The 26,169-nt window shown below is 37.2% G+C and overlaps 1 protein-coding gene across 1 annotated transcript; it reads right to left on the reverse strand.

Annotated features, from left to right (window-relative positions):
• Positions 1 to 635: 635 nt before the first annotated feature.
• On the reverse strand, positions 636 to 1,960 carry LOC145794768 (uncharacterized). The gene has a single exon (XM_082877131.1). The coding sequence runs from the start codon at positions 1,889 to 1,891 to the stop codon at positions 869 to 871; it is 1,023 nt and encodes a 340-aa protein (XP_082733257.1). The 5' UTR covers positions 1,892 to 1,960; the 3' UTR covers positions 636 to 868.
• Positions 1,961 to 26,169: the final 24,209 nt, after the last annotated feature.

Below are 26,169 nucleotides of genomic sequence, written 5' to 3' on the forward strand. Positions count from 1 at the left end.
TCATTGAAATTCTTTTGAATGAACGATGTAATATCTCACACATGTTAAATTCTTACTCTTATTAAGATACATAACCTTCTTATGAATTATGAACAATACCAGTTATATAGGTGGTAATTTCAAATACAGATTAGGTTAGTTGTTTCAAATGTAGTTCACCTATGAAGATTAATGAATTGAATTAGGTGGTGTGATGAGCAACACATCACATTAATCCTTACATATCTTAGTGCTTCAAAGAAAACAACATTGTTTTTGGATTTTTTTTTTTTTTTTTTGAAATCAACCCATTTTTAAGAAATGTCAAAATAAATATATAAAATAAATGTACTTAAAGTGAAAACTATATGAAAACGATGAGAGTTTTCAAATTTTTCATTGTTTTTATTTTTGATTCAAACATGGAAAACTCAATCTGATCCTCTTTTGTGCCATCACATACCTAGTTTTAACACAAATTAATATCCAAAGAAAAATCTTAATGGCTAAATAGATGGCCACAAGAGTTAATTCTTAATTTCTATTTTGAAGTATTCTAAGTAGTTGCTAATTGAAGTGAAGAAATTGAGATGCATCAGATTAAAATTTTATACCAAACTCAATCCAATTGGGACTAAACTACGCGTACCTGTACTTTGTCTTCTCCGTAAGATTCGCGAAGCAGTGCCCAAATCATGGTTTTCTTTCCCACCCCTGGGGGGCCTTCAAATATGAAATGCCCACAATCTTCTTTTTTTGCCTACAAGATTATCCAAAAATCCAACTTCATTAAAAAAAAAAAAAAAAGGGTATTCCTACAATTCTCAATCTCGTTCATTTCTTGAAGTAAAATAAACAAAAAGAAAAAGAAAGAATGAAAAATGAGAAGTTATCTCACCAGAGCCTTAAGCTCAAGTGCTTTATCCCTATTGCAAATAAAATCTTTTAAAGCCTCTGGTCGATACCTGTCTGCCCAAACATAAGTGCTTTCAGGGAATGATGCTTGTGCCTGAGGTGGTGGTGGTGATAGCGGTGGTGGTTGTGGTGTTTGGAGTGGTGGTGATGGTGGTGATAGTGGTGGTGGTTGTGGTGTTCGGAGTGGTGGAGGGGGTGGTGGTGGTTGTGTTTGGAGTGGTGTCGGTGGTGGTGATGGTGGTGGTTGCTCTGATGTTTGTGCAAATTGTTGAAATCGTGGCTGTGATGGTGCAGTTTGTCGGCCAAAAAAATGTGCAGCTTGTGGTGGGTATGCTGGTGGAGTTAATGGTTGTGCAAACGGTGGTAATGGTACTGGTGGTAGCAATAGTGGTGATACTGGTGGTGGTGGATTTTCTGAATCTCTCTCCCTCAATGGCTTCTTTCCTTTCAAACCAACGGTCACGATTTGCGCTTCTAAGCCTAATTCCTTTGCTAAAGTTGTTAATGCTGTTTTTGTACTCAATGATGACGATGTTGATGAAGATGATAAAGTGCGAGTGTGCTGGGACCATCTAGTCCTAGCAGGCCTCGCACTTTTCGCTTCTTTACTAGCAGAAACGAAATTAGACCCCCATTCTTGAATCTTGACAATGAAGCTCGACTTAGAACCCGAACTAATTGAAGTACTCGCATTGCTCTCTCTCTCTGGACTCGTCGCTGATGACAGTCTCTGTCGATGGAGAGCGAGGGACGAGTCAGTGAGCCCCCTAGAGTAAGGACTATAACCTGTGGTCTTGTTGTTGTTATTAGAAGAGATCTTTTTGTCAAACAACATTTCATTTCTTCTGTTGAACTCTTCAAGGCTCTCTTCAGTTAAGTCTAAGTTCTTCGAGGATGACGAAGAGTTGCCCTTTCTTGTGATGTAGTTTCCAACTTTCTGGGACCAGTTTGTGGTGGTATTGGGTAAGGAATTAGTGATGGTGGAAGGACTCGGCATTGAAGAGCTGGGAGGGAATTGACGCTTGGTTTCTTTTCTTCTATTTTCTTTTCGAGGAAGAGGAAAGAAAACTAGGGGGAGAAGGAGGGAATGTTGATGTTGACGTTGATGTTGGCAAGGTTGGCATTGCATTGTTGGGAATGTTTGGCCATATTTGAGAATTTTGGAGAGAATTTCTAGGGGGGAAAGAAAATGAAGTGGCCGTTACAACCGAGGGTTTCATAGGGGAGACAGCTGACCAATATCATCCCCTTTGAAAAAGGAATCAGATTCCCTCCTTCAATTTCCTCTTTGAATTTCTACTTATTGGGTTAATGAGGTCATTTTTAGGACTAATTGCAATCGCATTTTAAAATTTGTTGAGTATATCAAGTTGATCGGAATTACAAAACATGTATTCAGAAAACTGTTTATTAAATTTTTTTTTAAAAATAATTTTTAGTTCGATGATCCGAACACCTGTTTTCTGATATCCGATCAACTTGATTTTTTACAAGTATGATATACTCAACAAATCTTAAAATCTAAACGGTTCAGATTATTAAAATTCAGCCTAAAAGTAAGTCCAACGGCTCAACAAGTAGAAAGTCAAGGAAAAAAGTCAAGGAAGGAATCCTAATTTTTGAAAAAGACACCCCTTCAATCAAGCAAGATTATCTTCTTGAATCCACTACTTGACTTTTTACTTGATAGGTTATTGAGCCCATTTTTTAGTCCAATTTTGATAATTCGAACAGTTCACATTTTAAGATTTGTCATGTATATCATACCAGTAAAAAATCAAGTCGATCGGATATCAAAAATCACGTGAACTAAAAGTTTTATTAAACAATAAAACTGTTTATTAAATTTTTTTAATAAACAGTTTTTAGTTTTCCAATATTCGATCAATTTGATTTTTTACAAGCACGATGTACATGATAAATTTTAAAATATAAACGGTTTGAATTATCAAAATTGGGCCCAAAAGTAGACCCAATGACCCATCAAGTAAGGAGTCAAGAAGAGAAATCGAGGATCTTTGCTCCATTCAATCATATTTTTGTATGGAAAATTCTATTTAGAATATGAAAAATGCTTGGCAGGTGGTAAATTCTATATTTTTAAGTCTCTCAAGTATTTGTCATAGTGTAACTAGAATTTTTTATTTTATAGGATGATGTAATATTGAGATTAGATCGTATATAATAAAATATTTGACAAATTAAAATTTAATATTTGTCAAATATATCATTAGTGATGATTTAAGGTTGATAAATTAAGGAAATAGCATTGTTGTTATAATACATGTATAGAAATAAAAAAATATAAAGATATTTTATCACCCGTCGTCTAAAGACAAAAATAAATAAATAAATAAATAAATAATTGAAAAAAATTAAGATTTCAAAAATAAAAGTTTGATGGAGTGACTCTATTTGCACACTAAAAGGTTGGTTGAATATCCCAATTTAATAAAATTTATTATTACTATTATGCCCTTATTTAAAATAATAAAAAAAATACGTTATATTGAAAAAATATAAATCATAGTGTTTTGTACACTCCGTGTCATAATCCAATCTCAATCTTCTCTTTTATTTTCTCTTATGATTTATTCACTTTGTATATTTATTCTTATTTTGATAAGCAAGTCATAAATTAAAAACAAGAATAAACACATTTACATGAAATTACAAAACATCCACACCACACCACCCCACCCCTCTAAGGAGGGGAAGACGAATGAAAAAACAAACAACTTCTACAACGTACCAGGCTAATACGGTTAAACCAAAACCCACACCAATGATTTCAAACTTGGATCGGATCGGGCGGTCGAATTGGTTGGATCGGGAATCGGGCCTTGTTCTGGTCCAATCAACCCCTTAAATCACGAGTAGGAGCAAAACCAGTAAAAACCGGTGACCCAATGGTCAGACCGGCAAAATTGGTGACCCGGACTGGGTCGGGAGGGTCGGACCGGTCTGATTTTTCGATTTTCCTTTTTTTTTAATTTTCTTTCTTTCTTATATATTTTTATATATATATATATATATATATATATTTCAAAATTTTGACTAAAGATTCTTATTTTAAGAGTCTCCTCTCATAAAGAAGAGCCTCATTGAAAACTAGAGATGAGAAGATTATGAAAATCTATTCCTATTTATAGAAAAATACTTTTCAAAAAGAACCTACAAAATTCTATGTGAGATTCAATTAAATTATTTGAAACATATTAATTGGAGGAAGGGTTGAAAATTTCATTTCCCTCCAAAATTAAATCTAACATTCAATCAATTTGTTTGGAAGAAATGTTTAAAAAATTTAATTTCTTTAAAATAAGCGACTTTTTTTTTTATCAATTATGACTTTATTAAATATTATTAATAAATACTATATAATAATTTTTATTTTTATTTAATTATTTATATATATTTTTATTTATTTATAATTTATAATTATATTTTTTAATTATATAATATTAATTATAACACGATTCGATTACTTTATCACGAGATTAAATCGATTATCCAACTATTCGAGTTCTTTTCAACTCCCTCACGGATCCGATTTTAAAAACATTAACCCACACAAACGTACCGAAATACTAAAGCAAGTACACCCAACCCCGTGGACTCTCTTTCCGATGTACTAGTAGTACTAGTAAATTAGTAATATCAACCTCAATAACAAAAAAAAACTTGGGCAACGGGAATCAACACCCACGTGACCCGAATCCGGATCTTCTGTCGCATTCCCCTATCGCCTTCCCCTGTCGCCCCCAAAACGACGTCGTTTTGGGGGCGAAATTTCAAAAAAAAAAAAAACGCAGAAGAGGGAGGAAGGAGAGGAAGAGGGAGGGAGGAGGGAGGAGGAGGAGGAGGAGGAGGAGGAGGAGGAGGAGGGCCGGCCGGACTGGAGGGGGCCATAAATACAGGGGAGGAGGAGGAGGCGGAGCTCGACGGCGGTCGCAGCACCTGCGACGAGGTGGAGCTGCTGCAACGGCTGCGACGGCGGCGAGGGACGACGGCGGTTGCGACGGCGGCGAGGGCGGCAGCCTCCTCCTCCTCCTCCTCCCTCCTCCCTCTCCCTCTCCCTCTTCCTCCCTCTCCCTCTTCCTCTCCTTCCTCCCTCTTCTCTGCGTCTCTTCTCTGCGTTTTTTTTTTTGAAAATTCGCCCCCAAAATGACGTCGTTTTGGGGGCGACAGGGGAAGGCGACAGGGGTAAGGCGACGGGTGATCCGGATTCCACGTGACCCAGTGCACGCTGACAGAACAACGTGAGGTGGGTAAAGCCATGCCCTCCACGCGCGCTGACTTGCGTCAGCCATACATCGTCACCTTCAATACCTCAACCAACCCACTGTAACTCCGGCGCTGGAGCTAGCTATACGAAGCCAAACCATTCACCAAACACCGGCGAAACAACTGAATCTCCCATACACCGACGGTCGCAAGAAAAAGAAAAGAAAGAGCCAACCCTTCCATTCTCAGGGACACAAAACCGCCGACAGCAAATCACTTCCATCCTCACGCACTCCTTTTTATCAGTACGCCGTTTTCGAAGAACAAAGACCACACACTCACTAAACACTGACCATGAAACCAACCGAACAGAGCCACCATGTAAATGAAACACGAGTATGAGCTCAAGGACAAGATCACTACCCAGTTCACTTTCACAAATAAGAACCCCAGAATGGTCTTCACCAGTTAACTCACAGAACTAGAACAACAGCAACCCAGATCATAGAGAAGGGCATGAAAAGCCCACCTAGGCGGCGCTACAAACCTTCGAGAACTAGGCCAATACCATCTAGAACTGGGACAACCCACTAACAAGGGCAGTCGGTTATAAATAAAGAACATAACAGCCATAGCTTGAACAACCTATGGCCGAACCAGATGGATGATGCACCGGAACACCACCAAAAACTCAATACTCACAAACTCGCCATCCCTCTATAGATCATGAAAACCAGCCGGAAACAAAGATGAAGCTTTAGCTGGACTGGTCAACAACAAAGAACCCACCGAAGGAAGAGAGAGAGAGAGGCTCTACTTTCTTCCCCTCTTCCTTTTGCCATCCCGTTGTATCTTTATGCCCAAACCTATTTCCCTTCGATCTATTATTCTTACGTTCTCTTTTCATATCATGAAAAACCCTTCATGAAAATAATCATGAAAGTTTTGTAACCTTTGAATTATATTTAAAATAAAGTATCACATACTAATCAAGGTAATTCAAGAATCATAACTCTTTCACGATCATTTTCATGAAAAAAATTTCATAATGTCTAATTTTTCTCTTTCATATTTACGTCAACAATAGACAATTGAAAAATATACTTTTCCGAGCTTTTTTTTTTTTTTTTATAGAGTATGTATTAGTGTTGCAATTATGAGAAGTTGTCTAAGCACAATTTAAGTTGTACTGAGACTTATCTAGTCCCGAATTATAACTCGAGATTTACTGTCTTAGCTTGGGCTGAGTTAAATCCGAATTATCCGAGTTATCCGAATTGTAAATGAATTTTTTTTTTTTTGTAGTTACATTATTAAATTATTAAAATTTGATTTATTTACATTTTTTTTATATAGAAAATCATTAATATTATCAAAACAAATAATTTATATAATGTAAGAAAGATACCGATATAGTAGTCTTTATAATTTATGAGTGAAAATTAAAAAAAAAAAAAAGTAAGATTTTATGTTATTTGTATATATAATATGTATTCAATATGATTTAATAATCTAAATTACTTTAATATCATATAATGATTAATAATTTATATGTATATTTAATATTTTTATATATTTATATATGTATAATTCGGGTTTCGTGTTACTCGGGTTATTTGATGTTTTTGCCCAAACCCGTTCAAATTTAATTCGAGCTTCTGAATTTTTGCCCAAGCCCGTATCAAATTTGAAAATATCTTATCTAAGCTCTAAAAACATTCGGGCTGGACTCGGGTTGTTCGGGTTCAGCGCGCCCAAGTTACACCCCTAGTATGTATGTTTTCTCTTCACCTTCTACGTTTTCGGTGGTGGGATTTACAGAATTTAAGACACTGAGCCTGGCAAATTATTTGGGCTAACTAATTATAAAAAGACAAAAAAAAAATTACAAAATGACCAAATTAATCGACATACAAATAAAAAGTCAAAAAAGTATCATTTCCAAGCGGAGGGCAATTTTGTCATTCTAATGTCAAAAAGTCAAAAAAGCTAAAAAAAATAATCAAAGAAACAAAAAAGTCTTGGGCTAAAAAAGTCAAAAAAATCAAAAAGCCAAATAAAAAATTCACTGCCAAACAATCGTTAAATATCCATACATATTTCATTTTTTCGACACTAAGTATTCAGATGAATTGTGACGTTCGAAATTGAGTATCCAGATATATTTCATTTGTTCGGATCTGAGTATTTGTATCTATTTCATTTGTTTGTTACTAAGGCCTCGTTTGGTAATAGACTTTTTTAGTAATTTTTTAACTTTTTGACTAAAATATGATGTAAAAAAAATTAATATATTTGGAATGACTTTTTGATATTTTACAAAAAGATGTACAAAAAATAGAGAGAAAATGAAATTTTTGACTTTTGGGTATAGTTTGTTGGCTTTTTAATTTTTTTAGTAACTTTTTGACTTTTTAGCTAAAATCATCACTTGCCAAACGAAGCCTAAGTGTCCATATGAACTCGAAATTGAGAAAAAGTGGTAAAGAAAAAAAAGATCTGTGAGATACCTCAAAATATCAATAGGCTCCGTCGGGGATGAACTCTGACGGGGTGGCTCTGATGATGGCTGAGAGGTTGCTCTGCATGAGAAGTATCTCTCGAGGGATCAATATAATTTTTGGGGTGTGTTAAGTATCTCTCTAGGGTTTTAAGGATATGATAAGAATTATTTGGTGCGTTCAAAATAATATGAGGTGCCCAATCAATCTTTGGGGGTACAAATAGAGCAACCCCTAAAACTGTCATTATTTTAATTTATTTATTTTTTGACAAAATGATATGTATTGATGAATTAATCTCTTTGATACCAAATGTACGTCTAAGAAAGTAAAATTTTGTAACACGAAATTATTTTATCTTTAAAAATATATATATTAGCAATATTTTTAAAACTATTGCTAAAGATATTTTTTTTAAACTTTTCAAGATGGCTCTTTTGTTACGACTCCCATGCTGGCAATAACTGGTTTCATATTGTTTTTTAAACAAAATTTTTATTTTTCATGACAAAAAAGTTTAGTTTTTAAAACTCTTACATATTGTAGTGGGTGGAAGACAACTTTGAATTCAAGATTTTTTAGAACTAGTGTTCTAAGGCCATGTTTGTTTGGGCGGACTGGATTAGCATTCCCATGACTAATAGTCCTAGGATAACTAATCCGTTGGATTATGTATCCTATCTTAACTAATAGTCAAGTGTAAAATAATTAATCCGTACTTCAATTGTTTAACCAAACATCAGATTAATAATTTTATTAGACTATTAGTCCAATCCCAAGCTCATGTCTACCCAAACAAATATGGCCTTAGGGTTCCTGCTACGTTTCATGAAAACTGTCATGAAAACCATCTACACCGTTGGATCATGAGACACATACCTGATCTAACGGTGCAGATGGTTTTCATGACAGTTTTCATGAAAATTCTTCATGACACCTAGCATTTCTCGGCCTAAATAGATCCAACAATGTAATATCAAACCTACATGTACGATATCTTTTTTTTCTTCTTCTCTCAATTAATACGAGATTAATTATATAAAACTAGATAATTATATATCTGTAAGTCCAACAATCAACCCAAAGAAACAATTTAGCCCAACTCAAAAAATCCCACAATCAATTCACAGAAACTACCTAGCCCAACAACAATTGAAACCACTGAGCCCAACCCAACAAATCCAACAACCAACTCCAAAAAACTAACTAGCCCAACAATAATCACATAATACAATTCTCATAATAAAGGAGAAATAAAGAATGTAAAACTCCTCTTTATAAGATTTGAACTCACAATCTTATATAACAAAGTGATATTACATAATCATTAGGCCCAAAATCCTGATTGTGCACGGTAAAGTTATAGACTCAAAGCTCATACGCAAAAATTTATCCTGTTAAATTTAACTCTGTATGCTAAATCCACACTTAAAAATAAATTTAGACTCCATTTAACTTTCTAATTAAATTTATGTATATGAGTTTTGGATCTTAACATTGCTTATATATACATGGTTTTGAAGTTTCATTGTGGGTAGATAAAGTGGTATGAGGAAACGTTTGACAAGTATTTTTTTTCACACAGAATTCTAAGTAGGAATGAATTTATTCAAACAATGCTCTCACATGATCATAAAAGATAAGCAAATCATTAGAGAGAAAAAAAAAGGTTCATTGAGCATGGGATTACATATTGATGTCTCACAACATAGAGCTCCTTTGATTTGTGACTTCTTTTTGAATGGTTGCAAGTCATGCTTAGGGTTTTACGTTTGGGTCTTTAAGATGTAATGGGTACTGATTGAAGTGTGCACTTCTCTATTTATTTTTTCTATCCTTTTTTTCCTTCTATATGAATGATTGGAATTGAATGCCCATATATGTGATTCTAATTATTTACGATTTTAATGTTTGAAATGAATTAGACTCATAGAATAATGGCTGAATTATGTTGATAGTTTTTGTATTTTGCTCTGTGTTAATTTGATTTATGTAGTTTCAATTAATTTGATCTTATCTTCGAATTTTTAATTTTGTATCACTTTGGTCCAATCACTAGCATATGCACTAGATTTTTTGACTAAAAAAAAAAAGACCATGTGTTACTCACATACCATATATCTAGGGGCAAATTAGTAAAGTCGCCACAACCCATCTCTCCCAATTTCCTTAACTTGTTGTCACCGTTCTTGCCACCACCTCTACCCAATCATCAGTCGTACTACCAAAATAACTTCCAGATCGCACGCACAGTTCAAGTGCATAATTTCTTTAATAAAAAATAAAAATAAAAAAGGGCATTCTTGATTGGACTATAATGACACAAAATCAAAATCAACACAATTGAAACTATATAACTGTGGGGATATATTTTCTGAGTACCAACACGTGACAAGGTGACGCCGACGTGTCAGCCGAGGTGCCACGTGTCTTGGTCGTTGTGCCGAGGTCATCTCGGTTAGGCCGAGGTTGCCTCCGAAGATATCGGAATCCGAGATTAACGAATAAGGGACAAGAGTCCTAGAATGAAGGGAACTCAACTTGGATATGGACAAGAGTCCTAGATTGGGAGAAGACTTTGGTTTGGGTAAATATAAGACTCTTAGAGAGTTTATCCTAATCCCACTGGGAGTCCCAGATTAGCAGTAATCCTATGTCCATTAGGGCCAGGCTCCTATTGGGACTAGGTTTATGTTGGCTATAAAAGAGAGGCACCCCCATGGGTCTAAGGTATGCTTTTGATACTCAAGCTTGTGAGTTTAGTACTTGATTTATCTTTGAGAGATATATTGACTTGATCGTCGGAGTGCCCCCGGGTGGTCGAAACCACCGCGGGATTCTTATATTTCTGTTGCAGGTCAGTCAGGTGCCATCTATTCTACCAGTGCTCTCCAGCTGGTTACTAAGCGGGCAGTGTGGTCAGAAAATCACCCACACAATTTGGCGCCGTCTGTGGGAAAGAAAGAAGAATAGATGGCCAATAACGGACAGAAGGATCAGATTAGAGACAACGCTCCTGCTGGGAGTCAGAGACCTATCGATCTCGACGTTGAAGGGGACAATAGCGACACAGAAACTCGTGACCAGAGTCACCGAGTGAAAGAAGCCGGCCAGGAAGGTGACGCACCAAAGACAACAGATCAAAGCAACGAAGACGACCTCCAGGTATGGAAGGATAGATACCTGCAGAGGAACGAAGACCCTTCCAGAAGGGATGCAAAGACAGGAGGCATGAGCGCTCCCAAGGAGATAACATTCAAGTATAGAAGAACTCATCCTGAGTGAGCAAATCCCGAATTCCAGATCCTGGATCCCGGATCCGAGAAGACATGATCTCAGCCTAGACAAGTAGGCCCGAGAAGACGAGAGCTCAACCTAAGTGAGCAGATCCCGAATTCCAGATCCCGAATCCTAGAAGACATAATCTTGGCCTAGATGAGTAGGTCCAAGAAGAGAAGAGCTCAACCTAAGTGAGCAAATCCAAGATTCCAGAAGATAAGACCTCGGCACCTGAGTTCGAGAAGAGAAGAACACAATGAGCAAATCTCAGATCCTAGAAGATAAAAAGAAAACACGCAAGATCACACTAAAGTTGGCAAGAATTGAGAAGTATGCTAGGGTCGAGGAGGACATGCTGGGAACAAAGACGTCGGAACAAGAAAAGAGAAACGGCTCGCTGATGCGAGGCCGAAAATCAAACTCAGGTTGGAGGCAACTAAGATCAATAGAGAAACCAAGGCCGACAACCTCGGCTTGAATTAAGCCTCGGCGACAAGGTCGAAGCTACATGTATGATGAGAACCCAAGTGGATTTTAAGTTCACACTGGGGGAGAGAGAGAAGAAGAATGCGTTTACCACTTGTTGAAATTTGTAGCAATTTACAAGTTGGTTAAACCAATATGATGCTTAATCGAAGTTAAGCCGAGATAATACTTAACCGAAGTTAAGCCGAGACGATGCTTAACCGAAGCTAAGCCAAGATGATGCTTAACCGAAGTTAAGCCGAGATAATGCTTAACCGAAGTTAAGCCCAGATGATGTTTAACCGAAATTAAACCGAGACGATGCTTAACCGAAATTAAGCCGAGATGATGCTTAACCGAAGTTAAGCCCAGATGATGTTTAACCGAAGTTAAACCGAGACGATGCTTAATTGAAGTTAAGCCAAGATGATGCTTAACCGAAGTTAAGCCGAGATGATGCTCAACTGAAATTAAGCTGAGATTATTCCTTAATTCACTTGTTGAAATTTGTAGCAATTTACAAGTTGAAATTAAGCTGATTCCTTATCTTCACTTGTTGAAATTTGTAGCAATTTACAAGTTGGAGTTAAGCTGATTCCTTATCTTCACTTGTTGAAATTTGTAGCAATTTACAAGTTGAAGTTAAGCCGAGATTATTCCTTAATTCACTTGTTGAAATTTGTAGCAATTTACAAGTTGGAATTAAGCTGGTTCCTTATCTTCACTTGTTGAAATTTGTAGCAATTTACAAGTTGAAGTTAAGCCGAGATGGTTCCTTATCTTCACTTGTTGAAATTTGCAGCAATTTACAAGTTGAAGTTAAGCCGAGATTACTGTTTCTCTTCAGTTGTTGAAATTTGTAGCAATTTACAAGTCGAAGTGAAGCCGAGGTTATTGCTAAACACTTGTAGCAATCTACAGGTTGGTTAAACCAGAGAAGATGCTTAACACTTGTTGAAATTTATAGCAATTTACAAGATAACGTTAAGCCGACATATGATCATCTGTTGAAATTTGCAGCAATTTACAGGTTGAGGAAAGAGCTAAGTATATTTAAACACTTGTTGAAATTCGTAGAAATTTACAAATAGATTATTGTTTAACACTTGTTATGTTAATCTTTGTTATCCCTGTTACAGTATATGTTAATCCTTGTTGAAATTTGTAGCAATTTACAAGTAGGCTAGACCGAGATCACAGTTTAAACACTTGTTAAAACTTGAGAAAAGTTTGCAAAGTTAACATTGAGTAATATATGTTTCACACTTGTTAGAATTTATGAAAAGTTTGCAGGTCAGTATCTTGCCGAAGTAAAAGTTTTGTAGCTATTATACCCGATGTATGTAACCCCGAGAAGATTGCACAAAGGAGGCAAAGTATGAAAGGCATGCAAAATATTCGAAGTATAGAATCATGCAAGAGCAGTTAGAAGAAAATCGAGACAGAATTCATGGTGATTGACACGCCCTCGCCATACAATATCATCTTGGGAAGGCCATGGTTACATGCAATGGGGGCAGTTCCCTCAAAACATGGGATTAAAGAAGTCAGAGGAGACCAACTGCAGGCAAAGAATTGCTCCATGGCAGCAATGAAAAACTACCTGCAACATTCGGGAACCAGGGAAGGCAGAGATTGAAGACGAGAACATGGAGGTCCTAGATGATGTCGGTAAGGAGCCAGCCGAAAAAAGTGAAGAGACACTAAAGAAAATCCTCGTCCAAGAGGGCGACGAAGAACGCTTCTTTCTTCTCGGCTCAGGCTTAGCCGAAGAAGAAGAAAGAGAATTGAAAACAAAACTACTTGGTATCAATGGCAGGATATAGAAGACAGTTGGGAAGACTTCTCAGCAGCCTTCTCGGCCACGAGCTCAGCCTCGATCTCCTGAAGAGTTTGATCAAGGCTCTTCTCGGCGATTGGCACCTCGGGGTTTGAAGGCAAAGATTGAATGCAAGAATCTGGAAAAAGACACAGAAGACAGAAACATGAATGTAATTCGTAATCAATAATGATGATGAAGCTATCAAGAAATCAAGACAAAAAGATTGCACAAGTATGTCAAACCAAGAACAATGGTAGAAATCAACAGATGTGTGAATAGTGTGTATTCAAAAAGATGATTTGGAAACAATGAGTAAAACAACAATGGTGATTAACAATAAAGCAGAGCTTCTTGGAAAGCAACAAGAAATAAAACCAGGAGGAACAGTGGCTTACCAGAAAGAGGGAAGCCGGAATAAGAATTGCCGAAATCTGACGACAATGACAGAATGACGTAAGCTTCATCGAAGGAGAGGAACGAAGACAGTTGTAGAAGCTTGAAAGCTTGGAACAAATGACGGATTTAAGCAAAAGAGCTAGAAAGAGAAGAAGCCAGAGGATTAAATGAAAAAAGAGAAAAATAGTCAAGAAGACGACAAAGTTCAAGAATAAAGCCAAGTGCACAGGCACTAAGTAAGTATGTGAAAAATAAGAAAGTAATGAACCAGACATGATGCTAGCAACAGAAAGCGGATATGACAAAGAACAGTTCCAGGCATTTTAGCAAGAAGAAATCAAAAACTTGAAGACAGACGAAAATAGAAGGCAACAGATGGCAAGTAAACAGATTCAGAAGAGTTATGAAAGATTGAGCTTAGTAGTAAGTAAAGAGTTTATGAACCTACAAAGTGAAATGAACGCCGATATGAAAATCGCCGGAGTCAAATAGATGACTGGAAATCGGGAACTCACCAGAGAGTGTGAGTGGAGCAGTTGCAAAGCTCTTGGAGTTTACGAATTAATGGAACCAGAATCTCGGCTAGGAGGTACGATTTCAAGCAGCTTGGAAAGCATGAAACTTGATTCTTGACACCAGTAAAAGTCCAGGAAACTTTAAGGTCGGCGAATTTGATCTCGGACAGAGGGGCACAGATGAACGAACAGTGTAGGTTCCATCACCTCAGAATGCCGAGGTAATAGAACCTAGGGGGCAGTTGTGGGGATATATTTTCTGAGTACCAACACGTGACAAGGTGACGCCGAGGTGCCAGCCGAGGTGCCACGTGTCTTGGTCGTTGTGCCGAGGTCATCTCGGCTAGGCCGAGGTTGCCTTCGAAGATATCGGAATCCGAGATTAACGAATAAGGGACAAGAGTCCTAGAATGATGAAGGAACTCAACTTGGATATGGACAAGAGTCCAAGATTGGGAGAAGACTTCGGTTTGGGTAAAGATAAGACTCTTAGAGAATTTATCCTAATCCCACTGGGAGTCCCAGATTAGCAGTAATCCTATGTCCATTAGGGCCAGGCTCCTATTGGGACTAGGTTTATGTTGGCTATAAAAGAGAGGCACCCCCATGGGTCTAAGGCATGCTTTTGATACTCAAACTTGTGAGTTTAGTACTTGATTTATCTTTGAGAGATATACTGATTTGATCGTCGGAGTGCCCCCGGGTGGTCGAAACCACCGCGGGATTCTTATATTTCTGTTGTAGGTCAGTCAGGTGCCACTTATTCTGCCAGTGCTCTCCAGCTAGTTACTAAGCGGGCAGTGTGGTCAGAAAATCACCCACACAATAACCAATTTGACAGAAAGGAAAAAGCATAACATCAGTATAATTTGTCCTTAAAATAATTTCAAATTACATACGTAAGTTGAAAGCACTTTTTCAAATTAAGCAAGAATCTTACCCTCCACATTTCCCATGGTATCACATTCCCAATGCAAACTATTTAGGAGGAACACAAAAAGTCAATTAAGCTATAATATTAAAATTTTATCATTTTTCTAAACAGAATTCTAATGTAGTAAACTTATCAGTTCTTGTGAAATTCCTGATTATAGGATTCTCATAATTCTTTTTTGATTCTTGGCACCCAGAGTATGATTTTTCTCCTTTTATTATCACTCATTTTGTTTGTGGCATGTGTATCCAAAGAAACAATAATGTTACATATACAAAAACAAATTGACCACCCCAGGCACCACCTCTCTCACAAGGGTGACTCAACATATTTGAGGGTGTGGCTCGTGTGAGGGATGGTGTTTCGTGCGGATAATTTTTTATTTTTTATTTTTTTAAATGAGTTTAAAAGATTAGCAAAAGTTATACCCCACCTTTTAGTAAATAATTTTTGGACAAATTACGTCGGTAATCTCTGTATTTTGTCCTTGTATCATTTAGGTCTATGTAATTTTAATTCACTCAATTTTGACCTTGAATTTATGATTTCGTCTAAATTTAATCCAGTTGATTACAACTATAGCGTTTTTTAATGGAAAATGCATACATGAGTGATAAGTATGATGCAAGTGTCATGTTTTTGGGAGCAAAATTATAAATTTGTTCAACTTACTGAGCTAACCTCATCTAATTCAGTGATTACTTTTCAATTTGACCAAATTGACAAAATCTAAAATTAACATTAAAATTGAACCAAATAAAACAAGAAACACAATATATAAACTATTAGTGTAATTTGTCATAATTTTTTCACATTACCACTGTCTTGTGATAATGTGAAAAAAGAAAAGATGGGCGTCTTCTAACATTTATACATTAGAAAGACAAAAAGAAAAAGTTAATAAAGTGTAGATCATCGATCAACACATCTTTATTGTTGTTTAGTGAATGGCGATTGAAACCCACCATTTGGAAAGCTTCATTTGTTAGACCTAAGGAATCAAATTTGGGAATGTTTGCCATCCAAAATGAGATGAGCCCTCTTTAATTAAAAAACCAAAATTTTGACACCAAGGGTTCATGTAACAAGAAGTCATTCAATTGAACATAATCATTAATCCCAAAAAAATAAAAAATAAAAATAATTTTTTTTATCATTGATCGACAAAGATTAAATCCCAACGTAAAATGAAATGTTTCAAAAGATTTATTTTCAACAATTAAATCCATGGTGAACTATTATTAGGACATGAGTAGGGCATTGTAATCATGTGAATTTATGCCTTGACACGACTTGAAAGTTCTCTCACAAACCTTCCTATATGAGATTGTTTGTTTCACTTCTGTACCATTCTCTGTTATACATTCTTATGTTTGGGGATGCTGCTGCGCGGGGTGTGCAGCAGCATCTGCTGTGCGCAGAAATGGGCCCATTTCGGGGCTCATTTTGATAATCCGAACCGTTCACATTTTAGAATACAGAATTTATATTCATTTGTATTCATTTTAATACTTTAAATCACAATTATTATTTATTTTTGTAGATAGAAATGTGAGTGGATGAATGGGTAAACGATATCCGATTAACTTGATTTTTTGCAGGCATGTTCTACTTGATGTATTCTAAAATGTGAACGGTTCGGATTATCAAAATGAGCCTCAAAATAGGCCCATTTCCGCCGCACAGCAGGTACTGCTGCGCACCCCGCGCAGCAACCTGCCCAAATTGATTTTGGTAACATGTAATATGAGATAGGTATAGAGGAATAGGACAGAGTGAGACATGATCCATCCTCTCACCGTTGTTTCTCTCTTGCACACTATTTTAGTTGCCATTCCTAACCCGATTGTATTTGTTCAAGCCCAAAATTAATATAAATGGTTTGAGATAATATTAATTGGGTAGGGTAAAGTGGAACAAAATTGTCAAATTTATAGTAAAGTATGAAATTACATTACTAAAATAATTGAGTTTAAAAGTAAGAATTAGTGCACAAAACTCAAACAACCCAATCCAATCCCATCCTCACTTGATTCAATATACCTATTATAAGTAAATATTAGACTTTCTTTTTTTTCCCCTAAGATGGTATTCAGGGTTTCGCTTCTACTAATTCCTAGGTGTATGAGTTTTCTTGTCTTACATAATATTAGATAAGTATTGAATCTAAACTCTATGGATGGCATCAAGAGAGAGTGAGGAATGATACTTTTATTCTACCTCTTGAAATTTAAACACGTAACTTTTCATATAAAAATCACAATTTTTTTTTTTTTTTTTTTTTTTGATTAGCAAAAAATAGATTTATTGATGACAAATGCAAAGTACATGCAAAAATACATCAATAAATCAGGGAAGTATACAAAACATCATGGCTAACCTCCACAATCTCAACTACGTTGGCACCGCGAAGGAAGCAAAATCATATGCAAGCACTTGACCCAAAATTGGTGAGAAACCAATCAGGAGCAACCAAAAGACGAAAAAACAAACAACACAATAAAACAATAAAAACAACATAAATCGACACCAGCTTCAAATCATAATTCTTCAGCAGCAGCATACAGCAGGCCAAGACAATCACAACTTTACTAAATGAAACAATCCAATCTCTAATGTTGAAGATAAAATCTTACAATATGACACTAGTTATACTGTATTTGATTGGGAGATTTAAGAATGGATTTGAAAAGGGAAAGAGAAATGGTATGTGAAATTAGGTGAAATGTAAGCATATTTTATTCATATTTTACCTACCTTTTTTTTCCCTTTTCAAATCACTTCCCAAATCCCTTAAAAAAAATAACGTTAAAGTTACTCAAATGAGAAATGAGTTGTTCAAGACCCTTGTTTGAAAGGTATGAGATTTTTTTTTTTTTAATCTTAATTCACTATTAATTATAAGATTATATCTTGAGATTTTTACATGATACTACGATTGATAATGAATTGAAATAGATAAATAAAATTTTGAGGACAAAAGTTCTCTAGTCTCTTTGAAAGAATCTTAATAATTTTAGAAATTCATATGGCTATGTTTTTGTTCATTCAATTATAATTGTACAACAACCATGAAAGTCGAAAGGCGGTTATTGCAACTTACTTAATAGTGATATTGTTAATGGACAATTGTTTGATCCAAAATAGGATGTCAACATATTTGACAAAATATACCTTTAATGATGGGACATGTTAAAGCATACTCATCAAATCACATCCCCTTCCGTAATTTTATTTTTAAAATTTATATGATGTTCATACAATAACAAAAAAATGCACCTTCCTCACCCAAAGTAAATCATTAGATAGTCCACAAACCCTACATAAGACCTTGAAAAATGAAGAAATAACATAATAAAATATCTACATACATAAATTGTTTTTTATCAAATTAAACACAGAAGATATATTAACTTTCTTTTGTGTTCGATTCTATAAAATTCTTCCCTACATTTAGTATTGTGAGATAATATAAACCTCAAACTATATGTAAAATATTCCATACAACTTTTCAAATGTGAAATGTCCCTGTCAAGTCAATTGGCAATTGTTTTGAGTTGTCCACGTCTCCTAAATCCTATATATCATCTCATGTCAAGCCAATTGGCAATTGTTTTGAGTTGTCCACATCTTGTGAATCCTATAAATCATCTCATACCGTTGCCTTAAAATCAACTTGCACTTTAGTTCTTTATTATACACTCTTCTAGCTACCCAATGAGGGTGTATGAGTATATTGGAAGAAATAACTTATATAAGTAACCAATCAATACAATTCCCTAACAATTCCACTACTTGGCCCCTAGTTCAACTACAGTAATCAGTCACGTATAAACAAAGCAATTCATTGAAGTTACCAAAGTATCTAAGCCAAGAAAACATCCCATGCTTATATTGTCCCTTCTTTAATTCAATAGTGTTTATTAGAGAAAATTACTTTGGTAGTCTATATATTTAATTTTAGATTGTATCAATTTAGTTTAATTAATAACATATAGGTTTTTGGTGAAAAATGATCACTCAATTGGTTGAAGTTAATTGACTAAGTTAAACAAGTTTCTAATATTGCGCCTAAAAGTATGACACATGTTACTTATGTGCATATAATCTATAAAAAAAATGTTAACAGTTGTAATTAATTGGACAAATTCAGATAAAATTATAAATACATAATCAAAATCAAGCCAATCGAGATTATAGAAATCAAAATGACACAAGAACTAAAGTATAGGGACTATCCAACGTAATTTTCCTATTTATTGTATATCTTTCATAAGAGTGGCTCTATTTCAAAAATTAGGTTAGACACTTCAACTTAATGAAACTTTTTTATTACTTATGTTCCCATTAAAAGTACTTAATATTGAAAAAAATACAAATCAAAGTGTTTTGAACACCCCATTCATAATGAAACGCAATCTTCTCTTCTTTCTTCTATTCTCTTCCTAGTCTCTTCACTTTGCATCTTTATATTCAACCCTATCTATCATTCTTCATTCTACTTTATAGTGAACTTAAGCCAAGTTTGGCTACTACAAAATAATCTATTTTTTTATCTTTTTATCTTTTTTCCATCACATCATCTTTCTACTTTTCTGCACATCTTTTCGTAAAAAGATAAAAAGTGCACTTATTTAGGTCATCCCAAACAACCCCTTAATGTTTCTAAACAACTTTTTTTATAGAGAATTTAAGCTTTATATTCATGTTCATCGTTTTTGGTTGTTGGGTTTATAGAATTTGTTCGGAAATTTACTGCTGAACAAATTACATTTATTCATAAATTTGTTTCTAAACAAAATTCATATATTTGATAGTGTGTTTCCAAAATAATGGTCATTTTTCAATTTTAATATCCAAACAATTCTTTATTTCATCTTGATCATTAGGTATCTCGTTGGAGGCCAATGTAGTTTCCCTTTTTGTCCTTCTGAATGTGCTCTTTTTGTGTGTAGTAAACATACAACAAAGACTTCGATTGCTAAGAAGTATTTCACACAGTGCAACACCCCACTGAAAGGGGACTTTTACCTTACTATTATTGATGCTTTATATATCTTTAATGTGGTGATATAATGGATCCACTTTCTAAAACAATTCTTCAGCAAATGATGGATTTGATGTACATTGTAGCTGGGCTCACTAAATGTACTTTTCAATTACAAATTGAAACAATGCTTTAATATAGATGACACAATTCAGAAACTATTTAATGACCATGAAGCATATGATGTGTTCCCCCTCTTTTGGTTTTTAAGTTCTAGCTAAACTTATTTTGAGGTACAACTTTAGAAAGTGTTACTCATTTCGATTCTGTTTTGTTGGCCACAAATAAATAAATAAAAGTCACAATCGAAGTTGTAACGCCCTCAAAATAAACCCATTGCATACATAACTTTAATCAAGAAAACCAACCATTGTACCATACATCAGAGTGTTCTTATTGAAAGACATCACATGCGACATCAAAATAAATGCCCTAAGGGCTTACATCTTTCCAAGCTAGCACTTGGATACAAAAAAAAAATGAATACTAACTCATTTACAAGTTAAGCCCCAGGCTTGAATAGTTACATGTAATCTCAAAATAACAAAATAAAACAAATAACTAAAGATAAATCTTCAAAATTCCAAGCTAAGTCCTTGGAGGTAGCTTATCACCTGAACCTGAAAATGATGTTCCCATAAAGGGTGAGCCACAGCCCAGTAGAAATATACTAAACCAATTATAAGCAATGAATAAAGCTAAGGAATTCAATAGATGGTTAACCAATATAATTAATTACATCATTATACAGTTTCATTACACTAATGTCTAAGACATGTTTTACTTTCCAACATTATCAATATGGCACAGAACCTGGCCAATCTTACAACAGTGAACCATACATAATATATTCACATTCATCCAGTGTCAACAAACAGATGAGACTCAGGCTCAAATCAAACACTTCATACTTCCAGTTTGATACACATTTTAGTGTTGTATCAATAAAACACTTCAATATAAATAAGCACACACAAAAGTGTGGCTAATGGAGTCCATCCCCTATCTCCTCCCAAACAAAATCCGGTTTAGAGGTCCATCCCCTATCTTCCCCTAAACCGTGGAGTACATCCCCTATCTCCTCCCACACAAAACAATGTATGCAAACACATAACATATACAACACACAATCAATACACATAATGCCTGTATTAATTCAGCAGCCAAAATTAATGTCTTAATCAATGATTAGTTTCAGTTATCCCTAATCCACATGCAGTGTCTACAACAATCACGGCTAACCTCCACCGATAGCCCAAAACAGTTATTTATAAACTGAAAATAAATACATCAACTAATATAATTCCAACAATTTCATAGGTGAGTAACTAAACAAATCAACTACACCATTTAATTAATAAACTCCTCAATTTCATGAATTTAACCCAATTCCCCAATTTCCTTAAATTAATTATACCAATTAATTTATTAATACAACTAGGGTTTTTCCCAAAATTACCAAAGTATTGCCAACATATCAAAATACCCAAAACTTAAAACAAAACTTATAAATTGGAGTAGGAAATCCCTACCTCGAAGAAAATAACCCGAATGGAGAAGACGGAGATGAAGACCAAAGACCAACGTGCTCCAAATCCCAAGTTTCTCAGATTAAAACGAAGCCCTCAATCCACTCTAACTTTTTAATAAAGGGCCAAGGTTAGATACTCACTCTAGGTAGATCAATTCTTAGAGAGAAGACAAGTTTAGAGAGAGAAAGAGAAAGAAACCCTCAAGAGGCGGTTTTTAAAAAGTTAAGAAGAAAAAGTAGGTCAAAAAGTGATCCAAAAAGTGAAATCACGGACTGATGTATTCGACTCCCCGCTCGAGCGTAGAAAGCCCCGCTCGAGCGTCAGACACAGACTCACGCTCGAGCGTGAAAATATCCGCTCGAGCGTCGATTGCACACTTCCAGAAGTTTTGCAGGCGCTGGCACCCGCTCGAGCATCAAACTCTCCGCTCGAGCGTAGGAACAAAACAAGGGATCACGCTCGAGCGTCAAAAATCTCGCTCGAGCGGAGAAGCATCAACAAAGGGCCCGCTCGAGCGTTAATACTTCCGCTCGAGCGTAAAGGCCAAAATCTGGGCATCACCTATTGGCATCTAAACTCAACCAACCTGTAACAGACCCGCCCGACACACCCTATACTTCAAATACAAAGAGATTAAAGGACAACAACAACCAATAAATAATGACAGGATCCACGGAACCTAAGTCCGGATATACTAATCTAAAGAGAAAAGACCGGGGTCGCTATAACCTCCCCTCCTTAAAAGAATTTCGTCCCCGAAATTAAGCACAAGGTTTCGAAAACAAGTTTTTCTCAAATTCCAACAATATGATAACTCAATAATAAACAACTTGACCCAACACCGGCCATTTCATCTCTTATCAAGAGGCATCTCACAATATGTAAAACAACATGTATTTCCACCTGTATTAACACTATGTAATTTTCTTTCAATTTCAATTTTGAGGCAAGTTCCAAAATATTCCCATTAATCAATACATTCTCAATGTTTTACAGCTTAATACATATATATAAAACTCTAAAGTTCGACAATAATACAAAATCTACACACAAGATTACTAATCGATAAACATGTCCGGATATTTTTCACGAACTTCCAACTCACGTTCCCAAGTGGCTTCCTCCACTCCGTGATGTTTCCACAAGACTTTGACCAAAGGGATGGTTTTGCCTCGCAAAACTTGATCTCGCCTATCCAAGACCCGAACCGGTCTCTCCTCATACGAGACATTCTCATCAACCAGTAAATCGGTCCAATCTAACACATGTGATGGATCCGGCTCATACTTCCGAAGCATACTCACATGAAACACGCCATGTACTCCGGACAGCTGCGGCGGTAAAGCTAAACGATAAGCAGCCTCGCCAATCCTTTCAAGGATTTCAAACGGACCAATGAACCGAGGGGACAACTTCCCGCTCTTCCCAAACCTCATCAAACCCCGTCTGGGTGATATCTTCAGAAAGACATGATCACCCACCTCGAACACCAAAGGTCTCCTCCTACGGTCGGCATAAGATTTCTGACGACTCTGTGCTGTAACAAGCCTCTTACGGATAAGCTCAACTTTCTCCGTCGTCTCCCTAACCAACTCCGGACCCAACAAAGGTGCATCACCCACCTCGGCCCAACAAACTGGAGACCTACACGGTCGGCCATACAAGGCCTCAAACGGTGCCATACCGATGCTAGACTGAAAACTGTTGTTGTAGGCAAACTCTACCAATGGCAAGTGCCTCTCCCACGACCCACTGAAATCAAGGACACAACCCCGAAGCATATCCTCAAGGATCTGAATAGTACGCTCGGACTGCCCGTCAGTCTGAGGATGATATGCCGTGCTAAAAGTCAACTTAGTGCCTAAGGCACTCTGCAAACTTTGCCACAACCTGGCAGTAAAACGAGGATCTCTATCCGAGACGATCGTCACTGGGACCCCGTGCAATCTCACTACGTCCCGAATATACAAATCGGCTAGATGATCTACCGAATCTCTCACGCGCATAGGAATAAAGTGCGCCGACTTAGTCAACCGGTCTACAACCACCCAAATAGCATCACTACCCCGCTGAGTCCTCGGAAGACCCAAAACGAAGTCCATGGTGACATGTTCCCACTTCCACTCGGCAATAGGTAAGGGTTGCAACAAACCCGCCGGCCTCTGATGTTCGGCCTTCACTTGCTGACAAGTAAGGCACTTAGACACAAAAGATGCCACATCTCTCTTCATACCCCGCCACCAAAACTGGCGACCCAAATCCCGATACATCTTAGTACCTCCCGGATGCACCGCAAGGCGTGAATGATGAAACTCTCGGAGTACCTCCTCTCGACGAGACTCCGGCACAAACAGACGGTCTCGGTATCTCACACTCAGGTCGGGATACACCGTCAAACCTTTCTCAACCTTCCCACCAGAAATCTTCTCACGGAGGGATTCTACCTCAAGGTCGCCCCTCTGAGCCTCTAACACTCGAGTCATAAGTGTAGGTTGCGCAACAACAGAAAACAAGGCCGCAGCCTCAACAGATTCGCCCAGAAGCAAATCAAACTCTCCAAGTGCACCTAACATCTCCCACTCTCGGATGGCTATATTAGCTATGTCACCAACAGGTTTCCTGCTAAGGGCGTCGGCCACCACATTGGCCTTTCCCGGATGATAATGCAATTCAAAGTCATAATCCTCAATAAATTCCATCCACCTCCTCTGCCTCAAGTTCAAGTCTTTCTGTGTGAACAGATATTTCAGACTCTTATGATCCGAGAATACCTCGAACCTCTCACCGTAAAGATAATGTCTCCAAATCTTCAAGGCAAATATCACAGCTGCTAACTCTAAATCATGCGTAGGGTAATTCTTCTCGTGAACTTTTAACTGACGTGAGCCATAGGCAACCACTTTCCCCTCTTGCATCAACACACAACCAAGACCCTCTCGTGAGGCGTCACAATAGACTGCATAACCCAACCCTCTCTCCGGAATAATCAAGACTGGAGCAGTGGTCAGTCTAACTTTCAACTCCTGGAACGACTTTTCACAAGTCTCACCCCAAACAAATTTGACTCCCTTCCGAGTCAATCTAGTCAAAGGCGAAGCTAATCTGGAGAAATCTCTTACAAACCGGCGATAATACCCAGCTAATCCCAGAAAACTGCGGATCTCAAACACACTCTTAGGCTGTACCCAATCTTGCACTGCCTCTGTCTTGGACGTATCAACAGACACCCCTTCCCTCGAAACTACATGGCCTAAGAACTTCACCTCCTCTAGCCAGAACTCACACTTCCCAAACTTAGCATAAAGCTGATGGGCTCTAAGTAAATCAAGCACCACCCTCAAGTGTTCCTCGTGCTCTTCCTCTGAAGGTGAATAGATAAGGATGTCGTCCACGAAGACGACTACAAAACGATCTAGAAATTCCCGGAATATCCGGTTCATCAAATCCATAAATACTGCCGGTGCATTGGTGAGCCCAAATGGCATCACCAAAAACTCATAATGGCCATACCGCGTACGGAATGCCGTCTTTGGAATATCCTCCTCCCTGACTCTCAACTAGTGATAACCTGATCTCAAGTCTATCTTCGAGAAACAACGGGAACCTTTCAACTGATCGAACAAATCATCTATACGAGGCATAGGGTACTTATTCTTAACCGTAGCCCGATTCAATTTCCGGTAATCTATACAAAGTCTCAAAGCACCACCTTTCTTTTTAACAAAGAGGGCCGGTGCTCCCCAAGGCGAAACACTAGGACGTATAAAGCCTTTATCTAGCAACTCCTGGAGTTGGATCTTCAACTCAACTAACTCAGCTGGGGCAAAACGATAAGGTGCCATAGAAATCGGCGCCGTGCCGGGCACTAAGTCAATAGAGAATTCAATCTCTCGATGCGGTGGCAAACCAACAAGATCCTCGGGAAAAACGTCCGAGTACTCACACACCACCCTTGGCAACACAATCTGAGTCTCACCGTCCTCACTAATTGAAAGGTTAGCAAGTAGACCACTAAGCTCACTCCGTCCTCGCAGAACATACCCCGGTGGCAACACATTACCAACCCGGTCCCCCAGAAAGTGAAAATACTCTCCGCTCACGGTACAACAAGTGACCCTCTGGCGGTAGCAATCAATAACTGCCCGATATGACGATAACCAGTCCATACCCAAAATAACATCAAAACCCCTCATAGGCATAACTACAAAGGAAAATGGGATTCTATGGTAATCAACCACTATATCACAACCCCTAACACCGTGTTTCAAAATCAATTCACCCCCAAGAGGCGACACTACACATATAGGAGATGCTAACTGTGCTAACTCCAACTCCAAAACAGATGCAAATGCAGCAGACACAAAGGAATGAGATGCACCCGTATCAATCAAAACATTAGCAACCGAGTTGCAAAACAAGAAAGTACCTCTCACAACAGATGGAGCCGGTACAAGATCCTGCGCGGTAACAGCATACACGCGCCCAGATGACCTCTGATCAACCTGCTCACCCCTAGGAGCATAAGATTGCTGCACCGACTGAGACGATGAAGCCCCC

This window comes from Camellia sinensis, chromosome 7 (assembly GCF_055761805.1).
Source record: "Camellia sinensis isolate YWXY chromosome 7, ASM5576180v1, whole genome shotgun sequence".
In the NCBI taxonomy this organism is placed as follows: Eukaryota; Viridiplantae; Streptophyta; class Magnoliopsida; order Ericales; family Theaceae; genus Camellia; species Camellia sinensis.